Below are 15,549 nucleotides of genomic sequence, written 5' to 3' on the forward strand. Positions count from 1 at the left end.
TTAGTAACAATTCTATGATCTGACAATTATAACTAGAAAATTCACAATGCTTGACACCCTGTGCCTCTCTTTGCCTCTCCCCCACAGCTTTGTCAAAGGGGATTTTGAGATGGTGCCTGCAGGAGATATTAGGAGATAATGTCAAGCATGAGTAGTTCAATAATAGAGTCCTTTGTTTTCAATCAGAGGTACTTCTTTATTTTAACTCCAAGTTGCAGATGAGGCACTGTCTTTAAGAAGATTGAAAAAGCAGTGTCAAGTCTGCTTTAACTCTGGTCAAGCCTGGACTCAATCTTTGGTTCAGGAGAGAAGCATCCTGGGTAAAGCCATACTGTATGCCAATGCTGCTAGCTTGAACTCTCCTCACCCCCCTCCTTTCCTTTGTTATGTAGCTGTGCTTTGAAATGGGAATATGTGAAAGAGATTATAGAGCCTTCTCAGGCTGGGCATCGGAGGAGGAGACGCTCAAGGCCAAAGCAGGCCTGAGAACGAAATGGTAATATCAATGTGTGAATGTGCCCTGCATAGTACCCCTCCCTCAAGAATCCCTTTGAAGTGTACCTTATATGATTGCATTCTACTGTATGATCTTTAGTCTTTCAATCTCCTTGGAGTCGAGAACTATGATATCAATAAACTAGCAACTTTGTTTCAACAAAGTCTCGTTATTGAATCTACCGACTTGACAAGCAGGGGTTACAGAATACTATATAGAGCATCATTAAGCTACAAACAGACACATTTGGAATCTTGAGTTCAAGGGGAAAACATTAATTTTCCTTTACCTAGCAATAGCCTTCTAACACCAACCCATGACCAAGATAAGGTTTGTGGAGGGCTTGAGATATTAGGGGGGAGTATAGGCACTGAGACAAAGCAAGTCAATTCCATTAGATAAACATCCTCTGCCAGATGGCTATAGAGACATGAGAAAAAGGAAGTACGGAATGGAGGGTAACCAGGGCCCTCCCTTGACAATACTTCAGACATTTTAGAGTTGAAATCAATGTGCTTGACAATAATTTGTGAGGGGCCCCCCGATGTTTCAACTGTCTAGGGGCCTCCACAGGTTTTAATCCAGCACTGCTAGCTGGCAAATGGGACCCCTAGATGAAAGTTTGTGCATGATTTTTGTGGAGTTGCACTCCTGCTCACGTTTTCTAGAGAGCAGATGATGTTTCTGTTCCATCCAATAGCAGAATATATTTTAAATTATATTCAAAAAAGAGTGGAAATCATTAACATTTCCTTAATGCTTCATAAATTAAACTCAGTTTTTCCCCCAAACTGCCTTCTGTGAAAAAAAAAAATTGTAGAAAAATTTTAAAGGTGCACTTGGTGTTGATTTAGTACAACTTGTTTTTACTGCTTTCCAAAGTATATTGAAATCCACTTTCAGTGCTGCATACCCTTTCCTTAGCATACCCTTTCCTTAATTTCTTGTTTGCTTTGTTCTCTACTTCTCTAATCCTTGTCCTTTTGCACTGTTCATTGGTTGTTTTATGCTGTCTGATTGCACTGCTTTATGTTCTGAATCTTGAGTCTTAGTGAAAAAGTCAGGCAATGAATAAAGCAAATAAAATACTTACAAATAGAAGGCTTGGATCCTAAGCTTTTCTTGTGCTGCATCCTGCCCATTGTGGAGGCTGTTGTCTACTGCTGAGGGCAGTCCTCTGGTACTAGGTTTTTGAAAACTAATTGAAAGATTCTGACCTTACAAAATCAGTAATCCCTGAGGAACGTGTTTCATAGCAGAGGGCCACCACCTCTGTACAAAAGGGCATCTCAGAGTCAAGGTTTAGGATCCATGCCAGAGATTTTCATTTGTCCTTTCATAAATGTATTTTGTACTAGCACTGTTTCTCATGTTGATATATATTTCTTCCTTCTTCTGTCATGTTGTTCTTGCAGAATTTTATATATTGGAAAATAATTCTGAATTACAAGAAGCATTTTTAAAGAAAAAAAAAATCCAGACAGAAATTAAAATACTTCACATTGATGACTATGGTAAATGTAACTATATGTTATTATTATAAACCAAATATTTTTCTTTTCTTTTTTTAATCTTTGAAACTACCAGCCTTTAATATTTTTTCTTTTTTCCTAAAAGATCTTCCTTTACAGTTGTCCCTTCCAAAGGATTTCACAAAGCGGAATAAGTATCCACTCCTGTTAATAATGTAAGTACGAATGTGATATCATTAATATTAATTAAATTGATTTATGAGGTTGTATAGTTTATTTTCATGCTTTTTTGGATTAAAAAATGTGCACTTAAGTTTAGAAGAAGAAGATATTGGATTTATATCCCACCCTCCACTCTGAAGAGTCTCAGAGCGGCTCACAATCGCCTTTACCTTCCTCCCCCACAACAGACACCCTGTGAGGTCGGTGGGGCTGGAGAGGGCTCTCACAGCAGCTGCCCTTTCAAGGACAACCTCTGCCAGAGCTATGGCTGACCCAAGGCCATGTTAGCAGGTGCAAGTGGAGGAGTGGGGAATCAAACCCGGTTCTCCCAGATAAGAGTCCGCACACTTAACCACTACACCAAACTGGCTCTCCCAGTTTTGTTTACTACACCAAACTGGCTCTCCCAGTTTACATAGTTTTGTTAGGGCATGGCCTTCCAGTGCTGGCATCATGCATTCACTACTTTGCTATTATTTGATGGTTTTCTTTGAGGGATCACGAAACCACGTGCCAGCTTTAGTTTTTAAGTACTGTAGTTTATAAACTAAAGATTTTGGAACCGTTACTTTGAGTTCTGCAGAAATCAGCCAATGTTTTAGCTAGATTTTATGATGTATGAAGGGACAAATAGTATTGTTCACTGAAAGAGACATATAGTCTCTTGTTTGAGGCCAAGATTTATTTCCAATTGTGCTGTTTTCAATGTGCAGAATACATTCTTCCTTGAACAAAAAAAGCCGCAAGAATGATTAGAAGATGGACTGCCCTGACCTGGATAACCTAGGCTAGCCTGATCTTGCTAGATCTTGGAAGTTAAGCAGGGTCAGCCTTGGTTGTGACACAGAGGCAGGCAATGGCAAACCAGCTGTGAATCACTTTTTTTTTTTTTGCTTTAAAAACAAGTCTTGCTCACCACCTAGTGGTGCATAACACTAGAGCTAAAACTTTTAGCTGCCAGACAATCTTCGGATCGCCATACAACAACAATACAGGAAGGATTGCAGAGGGCAGGTTTATTTTAATTTAGGCTCAGGGCGGCTTACAACATTGGTCATAATAACAATAAAAGATTAACACATTAGTAATAAAATCAGCCAGTTAATTAAACAATTTAAAACAGTTGGTGCTAATAACATTTTGGTATTATCCAGTTACCCTGGCATCAATATTTCCTGGATTCCTCTGCAAGGGTCAGCTGAAAGCAAGCTGGAAGAGTATGGTCTTACAGGCTTTGCGGCAATCAGTGTGGTTCCGCAAGGCCCTAACCTCTTCCAGCAGCTGATTCCACCAGTAGGGGGCTGCTACTGAGAAGGCGCAATCCCTAGTAGTTGTCAGGACCTCGAGTCAAGGAATAACACAGTCCAATAATTCAGCAGTTTATTCCAAGTATCATAAGACAGTACACCATCTTTGCTAAAACGGAAGACTTAGCTCAGTGACTCTCTGTTTAATCCTTCACCCTAACAGTTATAATTCAAGTGCAAAGCGTGACAAAGTGTGACGGAATCAAAGGGTTAATGGAGAAGCTCAGAGGTTAACGGTCAGAAAAAAAACGGTCAGAAAGAGGGAGTTGGACTCAGAGTGTGTGAGAGAGGCTTGGTGTGAAGTGAAGCTCTATATACACTCTGTGAAATCAGCCAGGTGGCTGAGCATGAGGCATATCTCTTGGCCACGAGTGCCCTCTAAGGAAGAGGAAGGTGGCAGAGAGTGTCTAAGTAGAAGACCTTAGTGGTCACAGACATATGATACACTGCTCCTAAGAGTTTATAAGGTGGCTGAGGGAGAGCCGTGGGTCTGAGGGAGTCAGGAGAGCTGGGGCTTGTCAAACCAGACGACTCGAGGGACCAGGCACTCAAAGCCCAAGAGGCCAGCCTGATTTAAGTTTAGGAGAGCGGATTAAAAGAAGAACTGTGTACCCTGAAATACCTCAGAGCATTGCTGGAGGGTCTAGCCGACATACAGGTTAGACAATGTTATTCCTACAAGATACAAACTAGCCTCTGTATATACATCCCATCCCCCAGTTAAAGCCTATTTTGTAAATAAAGAACTATAGTTTGCTGTTACGTTCTCTGGTGCCTGTGTGATTGGGAAAGACTTCGAATCTGCAGTGGTCCCCTGCTCATATATCGTATCAGACCCCCGAAGAGACTAGCGTATATTTAGCTGCCCTCGCTGAGGCAGGAGGCGATAGGCTGGCGTCACCATAGCAGTGTGTGATACAAAGCAACTGTAACTTTTGGTGGGACCCACTCCCCTCCAAGTCTTAGAGTCCAGGTGTTTATCTGTGCTTTGTTAGCGACTGACCTTGGTCGGTAGAAACAGTTTCAATAATAAATTCCTCAGATAAGCATGCAGAGAGCAGGATTAGCTAAGCAGGAATGCATTCAAACCAAATGATAATGTTACAGCAAAGAAGTTATGGCAACAGGGATAACTCTTGACATTCTGCCTTCCCCCCTAAGCTTCCTTCCCCCCCCCCCCCCGGCTTCCACGGGTATTTCCGATAAAAGTCTGTGATGAACTTCTGACAGTTAGTATAGGCTGCACGGACCCATTCAGCTTGGCAGATTGGAAAATGAGTCCACTTGATGAGACAGTACAATTCCCCACGCTTGGTCTTGGCATCAAGGATCTCTTGCACTTCATGATGAATCTGACCACGAATCAGAGTCAGAGCTGGAGGCTGCTGCTGGGAGTGCTAGGCAGAGGGTCCAGGGTCATGCTTGAGATAGCTGGTGTGGAAACAAGGATGCACATGTTTTAAATTATTAGGCAAATCAAGTTCATATATTGTTTATATATGGAAAATGGCGAGCTGAGTTGCTTTCCCTAACGGGGGCAGGCTGGCACTTCTGTTCAGGGTAGTAAAAGGCAAATTAATGCCTTCTGCCTACATTTCTCAGCTAGAGAATTGTCCAAGATATGCACAGATACTTTGAGACTTACCTTGGCTGAAAGGGAGTCCCGGGGGGGGGGGGGTGCTCCTTTGAGGCTTTGAGGGATCTCTGGAGAGAAGTTGCATATTCATCGTCAGCAGAAGTTTCCAGAGTCATCAATTTGGCATAAGCTCGACAGGATCCAAATCTTCTTTTACAATTTTAAACATCTGATCTACAAAGGACTGGTGTTGATTTGGTTAAACTACAGAAAAAAGGCACTGATTGGTATCTCTTCATTCCGGGACTAATTAAAGTTAAATAAAACAAAAGTAAAAGGTGGGAGTTGGAAATACTGAAAGCCTGAAAGGAGAAGAAAAGGGGCTAAGTTTGAACTTTGTAAAACTTAAAAGACAGAAAGGGATTTATTGCTTAGTCTATCTGTGGTTGAGGAAGCAGCTCCTGTCAAGGTGCATAGATGCATAGGTGCATAGGTGTGCCCCAAAGTTGGCAACAAATTGTGGGCCGTGGTCGGAAATTACCTTACATGGAAAATCATGTAATTGAAAGACTTGCTGTATAACAACTGGGCTAACATTTTCGCCGTCGGTAATTGTTTACACAGGATAAAGTGGGTTTTGTTTGAAAACATGTCCACAACCATCCACACCACCCGTGAGGGGGGGGGGGGGAATCAGTTATGAAATCCATGGAAATGCATTCCCAAGGTCGGGAGGCCAAGACCAGTGGCTGCAGATGTCCGGGGGGTAGGCCCCCTCTTTTCTTGGCCATGATGCAAGTTGGGCAGCTAGAGACATATTGCACTATGTCTTTGCAGAGTCCCGGCCACCAGAATTGCTGTATGAGGTGGATGGTTTTTACAAACCCACCCCCATTTTAGAGTCATGTGCTCATTGTGTAACTCCCGCTCATAGCGGCTCAGGGAGGAACAGTTTGTTGTTTTTATACCATAGCCCCTCCGGGGAGGGCTTGAGTTGTAATCTAGTGTCAGGCGGCTCAGCTGCAAGTGCTTCTTAAGCGACATCAGGAACGAGTCAAGTTGCCCCTTTACGTTTTTGCATCCGGGTAGTAACCAACGCACTGAGTTGGGTGGGGGTGAATAACAAGTCTATTACTGCCTCCTGTTTGCTTTCGTGTTGTGGTAGGTGGGACAACACGTCAGCCAGGAAATTCAATTTCCCCGGAATATGCCCCAGTGTGAAGTTGAATCTGTGGAAAAACCTGGCCCACCTTATTTGCTTGTCAGTACGTTTCCGAGTGGTGATTAGTGACGTGAGGTTTTTATGATCTGTCCATAGTTCAAATAGTTCTCGAGCTCCCTCGAGAGAATGCCACCACTTTTCTAAAGCTAATTTAATGGCGAAGGCTTCTTTGTCCCACACTGACCAATTCCACTCTGTGGGGGTGAATTTCTTTGACAGGTAAGCACACGGGTGGAGTTTCCCATCCCCCCCCCCCTTGGAGCAACATGGTTGCTCAGGCCACATCGCTTGCGTCACATTACACAACAAACCTTTTGTTTTCATCAGGGTGGATGAGGCAGGGTTTCAAAATGAATTTATTTTTTAGTTCCTCGAATGCCCTTTGACATTCCGGGGACCAGTTCAGGTCGGTGCTTGCTTTTGCAGTGTGGGTGCTTCTGCCCTTGGTTTTTAACAAGTCAGTTAGGGGTAGGGTGACTTCTGCAAAATTGTTAACCAGTTGACCACCGCTTGCACCTTAGCGGGGGCCATCCCCAACCACCCTGCCAAGACTCAATATCCCAAGAAGTCAAGTTCTATCTTGTAGAATTCACACTTTGACAGTTTAGCAAACAGTTTATTGTCATAGAGAGCCTGAAACACTTGGCGCACCAATTGCGTGTGGGAGGGGAGATCTTGCGAATAGATTAAAAAGTCATCCAGGTAACAAACCATGCCCTTGTAAAGGAATTTGTGTAACACTTAATTGATTAAGTTCATGAAAACCCCTGGAGCTCCCTTCAAACCAAACAGCATCACCAGGTACTCGAATTGGCTGAGAGGGCCATTGAAGGTGGTTTTCCACTCATCCCCCTTTCTGATGTGGACCCGGAAGTATGCATCGCGTAGGTCCAGCTTTGTGAAAATCTTCCCCTGTGAGACTTCACTGAGTAGGTCCCTTATCAGAGGGAGGGGGTAAGCATTACTCATAGAAATGGCATTCAAGCCTCTAAAATCCATGCACAGTCTCAGACTGCCATTCTTTTTCTTGCGAAATAGATCAGATGCGCCGCCGCACCTTGCCGGAAGAGCCGGCTGTAGTACGGAATGAGGATGAACCAATGAGGATGAACCAACAGCCGCACCCACACTGAGAGCTACCCCACCCCTGCTGACCGCTCCGACCGATCGGGCGGAAGAGCAGCACCAAGCCGGGGGCGACCTCTCAGGAGTAGGGGCACCAGAAGGGCAACAGGTGGCGGACAGCCATAGGCCAGTGCTACCCCCACGCAGGGAAACCGCCACCCCGTCTGCCACAGCAGCCGGGACCTCGGCCACCCCGGTGACCACTCCTACTTCACAAGCAACTCCAAGGAAGTCGACCAGGGAACACAAGGCCCCCGCTTACTTGCAGGACTATGTGTCCTGAACTAGGGGGGGAGGAGTGTTATGTCTTGAAACATAAGCTAAGGTACCGCATGGCGATTGCTACAGAGGCGACCCAGGAAAACCCACGGGTCCCTGGATGTAGCTCGCTATTTGCCCCGCCCATCAAGATCTGTGGCAGGAAGTTTGACTGGCCAGGATTGGACTGGTCAGACTGGGGGGCAGTTCCGGGAAATGTATATAAGTGGGATCCGGCCCACGTGTTCCCTCTCTTGTAATGTACCACCGAATAAAGTATGTTGCCTTCGAACCGTCTCGTCACTCAGTACATTACAATGGGGATCGATTCTCATAGGGTATAATGGGGAATTGATCTGGAGGTTTCGGGGGCTCTGGGGGAGCTGTTTTTTGAGGTAGAGGCACCAAATTTTCAATATAGTATCTAGTGCCTCTCCCCAAAGTATCCCCCAAATTTCAAAACGATTGGATCAGGGGGTCCAATTTTATGAGCCCCAAAAGAAGGTGCCCCTATCCTTCGTTATTTCCTGTGGAAGGAAGACATTTAAAAAGGTGTGCTGTCCCTTTAAATGTGATGGCCAGAACTCCCTTGGAGTTCAAGTATGCTTGTCACACCCTTGTTCCTGGCTCTGCCCCAATGTCTCCTGGCTCCACCCCCAAAGTCTCCTGGCTCCACCTCCAAAGTCCCCAGATATTTCTTGAATTGGACTTGGCAACCCTAGTTGCATTAGGGCTTTTCTTGTTTGTTTTGTACCAACCTTTACTGCTTTTCCCCATTCTCTGTTGCACTAAACTGTTATTGTTTGAGCACTTATATTAAATCTGTTATTGTTAAACTGCCTGGGTCCTCACGTCTCCTTGGTCATGGTTAAAAGGTATTAAGGAAGACACAGGAGCTGGGTGGGTACTCTGAGCCCTCCCAGACAGACCTTTACCAGAGTGGTGGCAGCCAGTAGAAGGCCCTTCCTGGACCCCTGCTGTGTGGCACTTACATATCTTATCTGTTGTGTAAAAGGGATCTTGTATGACAGGCAAACATGCAATTTCCATGGGGAAATGCTCAAGCTTTCACTGTGCTGAAAAAGATGAGCTAAGCAAATGTATCAAATATATCCATATGGGGGGGGGGGGAATAGGGTGGATCCCCCTTTGTGGAAAGCCCCAGATATATAGATAGAGCATGCATTCATCACTGTGAGATCCTTATAACTGGTTTTATGCTGCATGCCCAGCGGGACTGTAAATATAAAACTGAGAACAGGAGCGTGGAAAAAAAATATCATCCCAGATAGTATGGCCTTGGAAAGCAGATTTCTGTTAATTGTTTTAAAATCTAAGAATTTATTTCTTCTCCTCTTGTTCTACCAGCACTGGTATTTAAAAGGAAGTGACTTACGAAAATTTAGATACACTGCCTACAATTTTCAGCTTATACAAAATGCCATTTGTCAACATGAAAAAAAAATTTGGTTCTGATTTTAATTCTAATTATTAAAATGTCATCTAGTCTTTTTTCTTCATTTTCATATGAGTTTATAGCCTCTCTCCTGTCTAGTATTTCTATTTTACACACAAACACACCCGCCCGACGCAGCAGGTACAGGGCCTCTCAGTTCTTGGTCTAAAGTAGTGAACAGTGGGTTACTCCTGCACAGCTTCAAAAAGTTATTTTTTGCTTACTGTTTGTATAAGGAGTGGTTAATGCGCTGTTATAGATTAAACTGTCAATAATTCATCTGGATTGCATAACTCTAAGAGAACTCTGATATCCATATTAAATAAAACATTGAATGCACTGTGTATTACATTGTCAATAGTTCATTTGTGTCTGGTGTTTTGGTATTTACAGTGATGAAGCTCCAGGCAGCCAACTGGTTACAGATAAGTTTCACATTGATTGGGATTCTGTGCTTGTCAACTCTGATAATGTCATCATAGCTCGGTTTGATGGAAGAGGGAGTGGATTCCAAGGCCTAAAGATTCTTCAGGAAGTCCACCGTTCCTTAGGATCAGTCGAAGTGAAGGATCAGATAGCAGCTGTAGAGTACGTATGTGCAAATATTTCTTCTATTTTGATACATTCCTAGTTTAAAACAACAGACTGAAAAGCATGTCAGAGGTTTTGTTCTGTGCTGCATTACAGAAAAAAATCAAGTGTGCACTGGAACATGGGTAGAAAAATATAATAAAAATCAATATATCCCAAAGAATAAATATGTTGGCTGATAAAGCAGGCTTTTGGGCATGGTCTGATTGCTATTTTTAACCTTTGATATTTTTCTTGACTTAAATGTGGCATAATCAAGAGTGCTTTCCAGATGCTTTGTACAAGTGCCTCAAATGTATGATAACAGCTTACCTCAGGTTTGAAAAATACAGTTCTCTTTGTTTTGCTTTCTAGAAGAGCTTGCTGCTTTAGAATAATATGCCGCTGCATTAATCTATTGCACCTAAAGGTCATTCACAAGACCTGATAGCTCCAAACTAATAATGGCTTGTGCATTTGATCCATTGATAATTATTTTCCAGTTACTTTATTTACAAACTAAGTATACACATCTATGTGATTTCAATAGAACTGTACTGTATTCTATAGTACCCATTACCTCTCCTCTTAGGATTTTTCTATACTCACTATGGACATTTAAAATAGCTCTGCTTAATCTCTGTGTGGCTGACGGGTTTTGTCTGAGTATCTGATTGTTGGGATGGAGGCTTTCATAGAAAGCCTGATAGGATGGCATCTGTGTAATGATTAGAACTGACTAGCCTCTGTGAAAGCACCAAGTCATTACTGACCCATGGGGTGACATCACATCACAACATTTTCTTGAGTGGTTTGACATTGCCTTCCCCAGTCATCTACACTTTATCTCCAGCAAGCTGGGTACTCATTTTACTGATCTCAGAAGGATGGAAGGCTGAGTCAACCTTGAGCCAGCTATCTGAACCCAGCTTCCACCAGGATCAAACTCAGGTTATGAGCAGATCTTGGACTACAGCTTACCTCTTTGCACCATGGGGCTCTCACCCACATCAGGTGAATTCGAAAAGAACTTCATGCAAAAAAAATTATCATGTATTCTTAGGGTTCTTCAAAGTTTTTGCTAGTTATGTGTCCCATTTTTTTACCAAGGTCAAAGTTCTATGTTTGAGTCATGTTTTCATCCTTTCCATCCTACACAAATTTAGAATTAAGAAAAACCATAAAAAGAACAAGAAAAAAAGAAAGAAGTAATATATATTGATTTTCATCTATGGCTGGCACAACCCAGTTCTCTATTCAGTCTGTCAATATATATATATATATATATATATATATATATATATAAAAACCCTTTTTCTATAATTCATTTAACGTCCTCTTATTTTTCAAAACCATAAACCATCAGTTCACTTCTTTCTGTTTCATGCAAAAAGTCCATAAGGGGTAGGGTTGCCAAGTCCAATTCAAGAAATATCTGGGGACTTTGGGGGTGGAGCCAGGAGACTTTGGGGGTGGAGCCAGGAGACATTGGGGCGGAGCCAGGAACAAGAGTGTGACAAGCATAATTGAACTCCAAGAGAGTTCTGGCCATCACATTTAAAGGGACAGCACACCTTTTTAAATGTCTTCCTTCCATAGGAAATAATGAAGGATAAGGGCACCTTCTTTTGGGGCTCATAGAATTGGACCCCCTGGTCCAATCGTTTTGAAATTTGGGGGATACTTTGGGGAGAGGCACTAGATACTATATTGAAAATTTGGTGCCTCTACCTCAAAAACCAGCTCCCCCAGAGCCCCCGAAACCTCCAGATCAATTCCCCATTATACCCTATGAGAAGACGTTTCCCTCTCCACCCCTCTCCCCCCCCCCCCCCCGGTTTCTGGCAAATCTGATGCAGGGGACTCTGTACTCACGAGTTGCTGCCAGCTTCTCACAGCAACACAGGCACACCAGCTGGGCACTTTATGGCATGGAATAGGAAGCTGGCAGAACTCACTCACCTCCGGAGGTGCAAAGGCACATGGTCCTTTGGGGGCGTGGCTGGGCTCCCCTCCCTTCACCGGCCAGCTGACTGGGAGCGGGAAGCAGCCTGAGAAAACGGAAGAGCTCTGGCTGCTGCGATCGGGGCTGGGTGGGAAGGGCTGCCGTTCTCCCCCTCCCCTCCCCCCGCTTTCCCTTTTATGGCCAGCGGGGGGAGGAGGCTCCAAATCGGGGGTCTCCAGGCCTAGTGGGGGATTTGGGAACCCTAATAAGGGGTTTCCAATTAAATGTAATTGATTTCCACTTAAATGTAATTAATATTCTTTATCTAATCAAAGAGGTAAGTTTAGCCATTTCTGTAAGTTCCATCAGCTTCACTATCCATTCTTCTATTGTATTTCCATTTCTAAGCATATGACAGTCTTGCCACCATTGTCATATAAATACAGTTCCATGTGTAGTTTTCTAGTTGACTCTGTTGGCTATTAGCAAAAAAAGCTTCTGGTTTCAGTTTTATATTAATCTTTAAAATTTTCTAAATAACAGAATGCATTTGTATCCAGACCTTTCCAGATTTAGAGCATATCCACCATAAATAAGAAAATACCCCTCATTTCCAAAACGTATCTAGAATATTTTTATACATTTTAGCTAATTTTTCTGGATCTATATATCATCAATACACCATTTTATTAAAAAAGCTCTTTTATTGTTAATGTTGTTATTATTTGGATTTATTAATTGCCCAGTCCCCACTACTACAGGACTCTGGTAAATATGCAACATGAGTAAAAACATACACATATAAAATCATGGTAACAAGCAAGCACATTTTAAAATAATGGCAAATAAATTAATCCCCTGTTCAGACTGCCAGTTTCTTTGTGCGTAGAGGGAGGGTTAACACAAACGTAGAGAACAGGAGAGGGTGCCAGCCAAGATGGAGACCATCGCTGTCCTCAACAAAGAGCCTGGCAGAACATCTCAGCCTTGCAGGCCCTGTGGAATTTCATAGATTCCACAGGGTCTGATGGTACTCGGCAGAGAGTTCCACCAGGTAGGGGCCAGGACAGAGAAGGCCCTGGCCCTGGTTGAGGACAGCTGGATGTCTTTGGGACCAGGGACCATCAGTAAGGTGCTGTCTGAGGAGTGTAATGCTCTCCCAGGGACATAAGGAGGATACAGCCTTGTAGATATGTTGGCCCCAGACTGCTCAGGACCATAAAGGTCAATGCCAAAACCTTGTATTTGACTCAGTATTCCACTGGGTGATTCTGCATTAGCCTTTGCTCCGACGCTGTGTTTCCCCCGGGGCAGATGTGCCATTGCATTGTGATTACGTTCTTCCCCCCTCCGAAAAAAATCAATCCTGACTGCTATATTTTTTTCCAAAAAAGATCGTTGCAATGCAACTAAATAAAAAGCGAATAAAAAGTAGTTGCACGAACTACTTTAAACATGCGTGATTGCCACCTTTATCAATCCCCCCCTTATGGCCTCAAACGGGAGTGGAAATTTGATTATGTTTACAGCTTTATATTTTTGAAAGGTTGGGGAAACTTTCTCCTTTAACCCCTCTGCATATTTCTCCCCCCCCCCTTTCACGCATCTGTTTGTAATTTGTTATAGGTTTTAACGGAAAACTGTGTGCTTAACATTCAGCGTGTGTGGATAAAAACGGTGGATCACCGACTCAGATTTCATGGTGCTTAACCTGCCAATGGCAGGGCGAAAGGAAAACACGTGACTTTGCCAGTATTATGCCTCTGGCATTACGTTGTAATGCAAACAAAGATGTTATGTTGTAACGCAAACATGCATGCGTGTAAAAAAAAAGGGGGAAACGTATGAGGGAGGGGGAACTCCGGGAGCAGCGGTAATGCGAAATCAGAAAACATGGAACAGATTGGGAATTGAATCCGGGGGAAATCCTCTAATGTGGAATCGGGAAATCTGGCCCGCATGGAATAACCCCGGAGAGAAAGGAGGGCAAACGCCAAATGCGGAATCAGCCACAGAGAGCCACTGTAGCTGGCACAGCACTAGATGTATATGTGCTGTCCATGACATTCCTGTCAGTACTGCATTCTGGACTAGTTGGAGTTTTCAGGTCAGTCTTAAAGGCAAGCCAGCATAGAGTGAGTTACAGTAGTCTAGCCTGCAGGTGATTGTTGCATGAATTACCTTAGTTAGGTTAGGACACAACAGGAATAGGGCCAAGTGCCAAGCTTGGTGCAGATGAAAGAATGCCAGCCTGGCAATATGTGTGACCTGGGCATCCATATTCAAGGAGGGATCCAAGACCACTTCCAGAGTGTTGACAGACTACTTTGGTATTTAGTGGCACCCCTTCAAGAGCAGGCAACCTATGCCCCAATCCCAAATCCCCTCCCCCCAGCCACAGAACCTCTGTCTTAGTTGTATTCATTTTCAACCTACTCTGCTTCAACCATCCAACCATGGTCTCCAGACCCATGGCCAGATTATCCAGATGACCATCCAGTAACAGATACAGCTGATGTCATCAGTGTACTGATGGCACATAAGCCTGGAACTCCACACCAGCTGGGGAAAGGGATGCATATAGATGTTAAAGAACACTGGGGAGAGAAACACCCCCTGAGGAACCCACATATTAAAGAGTGTCTAGAGCACCAGGGACTGGCTTTGTGGAAGATGGTTTTTCCATGGACCTGGAGGGGGGGGGGGATGGTTTCAAGATGATACAATTGTGCAGTATTTCTAGGAAAATCACAAATACTCTTGCAATACTTTGTTGCTGATACCCCAATGCTGCCTGGAATAGGGGAGTCTATAAAACTAAACTGGAGTGTTTGTCTACAAAACTATAGTCTTCCCCAGAAAAATAGTTACAACTCCTAAGAGGCAGTACAACAATAGAAAAACAGCCAGGTATAATGGTCAGTATGAACCTACTATTTGGAAGGCTTAAATTCAAAATTCCAAGTCTGGGTGAACTTGGTTTGGAGTATGGACAAACACGCTCTCTCTCTCACAGAGTTGGAGAGTTGGAAAAAGTTGGAGAGTTGGAGCCCAATGGCCCTTAAGATCTGTTTCTCTTCCTCCCCTTCCCCCTGCCGTCTCTGTTTGCAAGGGGAAGTTGGAGCCCAATGGCCCTTAAGATCTGTTTCTCTTCCTCCCCTTCCCCCTGCCGTCTCTGTTTGCAAGGGGAAGTTGGAGCCCAATGGCACTTAAGATCTGTTTCTCTTCCTCCCCCCCCCCCGTCTCTGTTTGCAAGGGGAAGTTGGAGCCCAATGGCCCTTAAGATCTGTTTCTCTTCCTCCCCCCCCCCCCCCGTCTCTGTTTGCAAGGGGAAGTTGGAGCCCAATGGCACTTAAGATCAGTTTCTCTTCCTCCCCCCCCCCCCCGTCTCTGTTTGCAAGGGGAAGTTGGAGCCCAATGGCACTTAAGATCTGTTTCTCTTCCTCCCCTCCCCCCCGTGACTGTTTGCAAGGGGAAGTTGGAGCCCAATGGCGCTTAAGATCTGTTTCTCTTCCTCCTCCCCCCCCCCACCGTCTCTGTTTGCTAGGGGAAGTTGGAGCCCAATGGTGTCAGGCTCTGTAACTCTAATATATTACAAATGTAGAATACTAACCATATGGACTCTTTGTACTAATCCCAAGCTCTTTATTATGCTGTAGTTAGTGTGCATATCAAAAGGAACAGCGAGTGATGTGTAAACTTTGTTGATGTTACCAAAGAACAAAAGAATGGTAGATAACACGGCCGCTAGGCATCTTCCCAGGGCAAGACAATAAGCTGAAGCCCTTGTGTGAAACTTTGCACCTTCACCCCCTTGATGTTATGGGAATGGGGACTTTGTTTAGAAAGTTTTTGATGTAGATTCTTTAAGAATAGTAACCACCTGATTCCAGGCATTAG

At 43.9% G+C, this 15,549-nt stretch overlaps 1 protein-coding gene across 2 annotated transcripts in view; it reads left to right on the forward strand.

Moving 5' to 3' along the window:
* DPP10 (dipeptidyl peptidase like 10) overlaps positions 1 to 15,549 on the forward strand; it is a 512,154-nt gene that overhangs the window by 374,112 nt on the left and 122,493 nt on the right. For both annotated transcript variants that reach the window (XM_060262084.1, XM_060262085.1), the window contains 3 exons: positions 1,912 to 2,010; positions 2,114 to 2,183; positions 9,528 to 9,722. In XM_060262084.1, the coding sequence (XP_060118067.1) occupies positions 1,912 to 2,010; positions 2,114 to 2,183; positions 9,528 to 9,722 (364 nt within the window). The remainder of the gene's footprint in view (positions 1 to 1,911; positions 2,011 to 2,113; positions 2,184 to 9,527; positions 9,723 to 15,549) is intronic.

The sequence above is a fragment of the Heteronotia binoei genome, chromosome 21 (assembly GCF_032191835.1).
Source record: "Heteronotia binoei isolate CCM8104 ecotype False Entrance Well chromosome 21, APGP_CSIRO_Hbin_v1, whole genome shotgun sequence".
NCBI classification, from domain to species: Eukaryota; Metazoa; Chordata; class Lepidosauria; order Squamata; family Gekkonidae; genus Heteronotia; species Heteronotia binoei.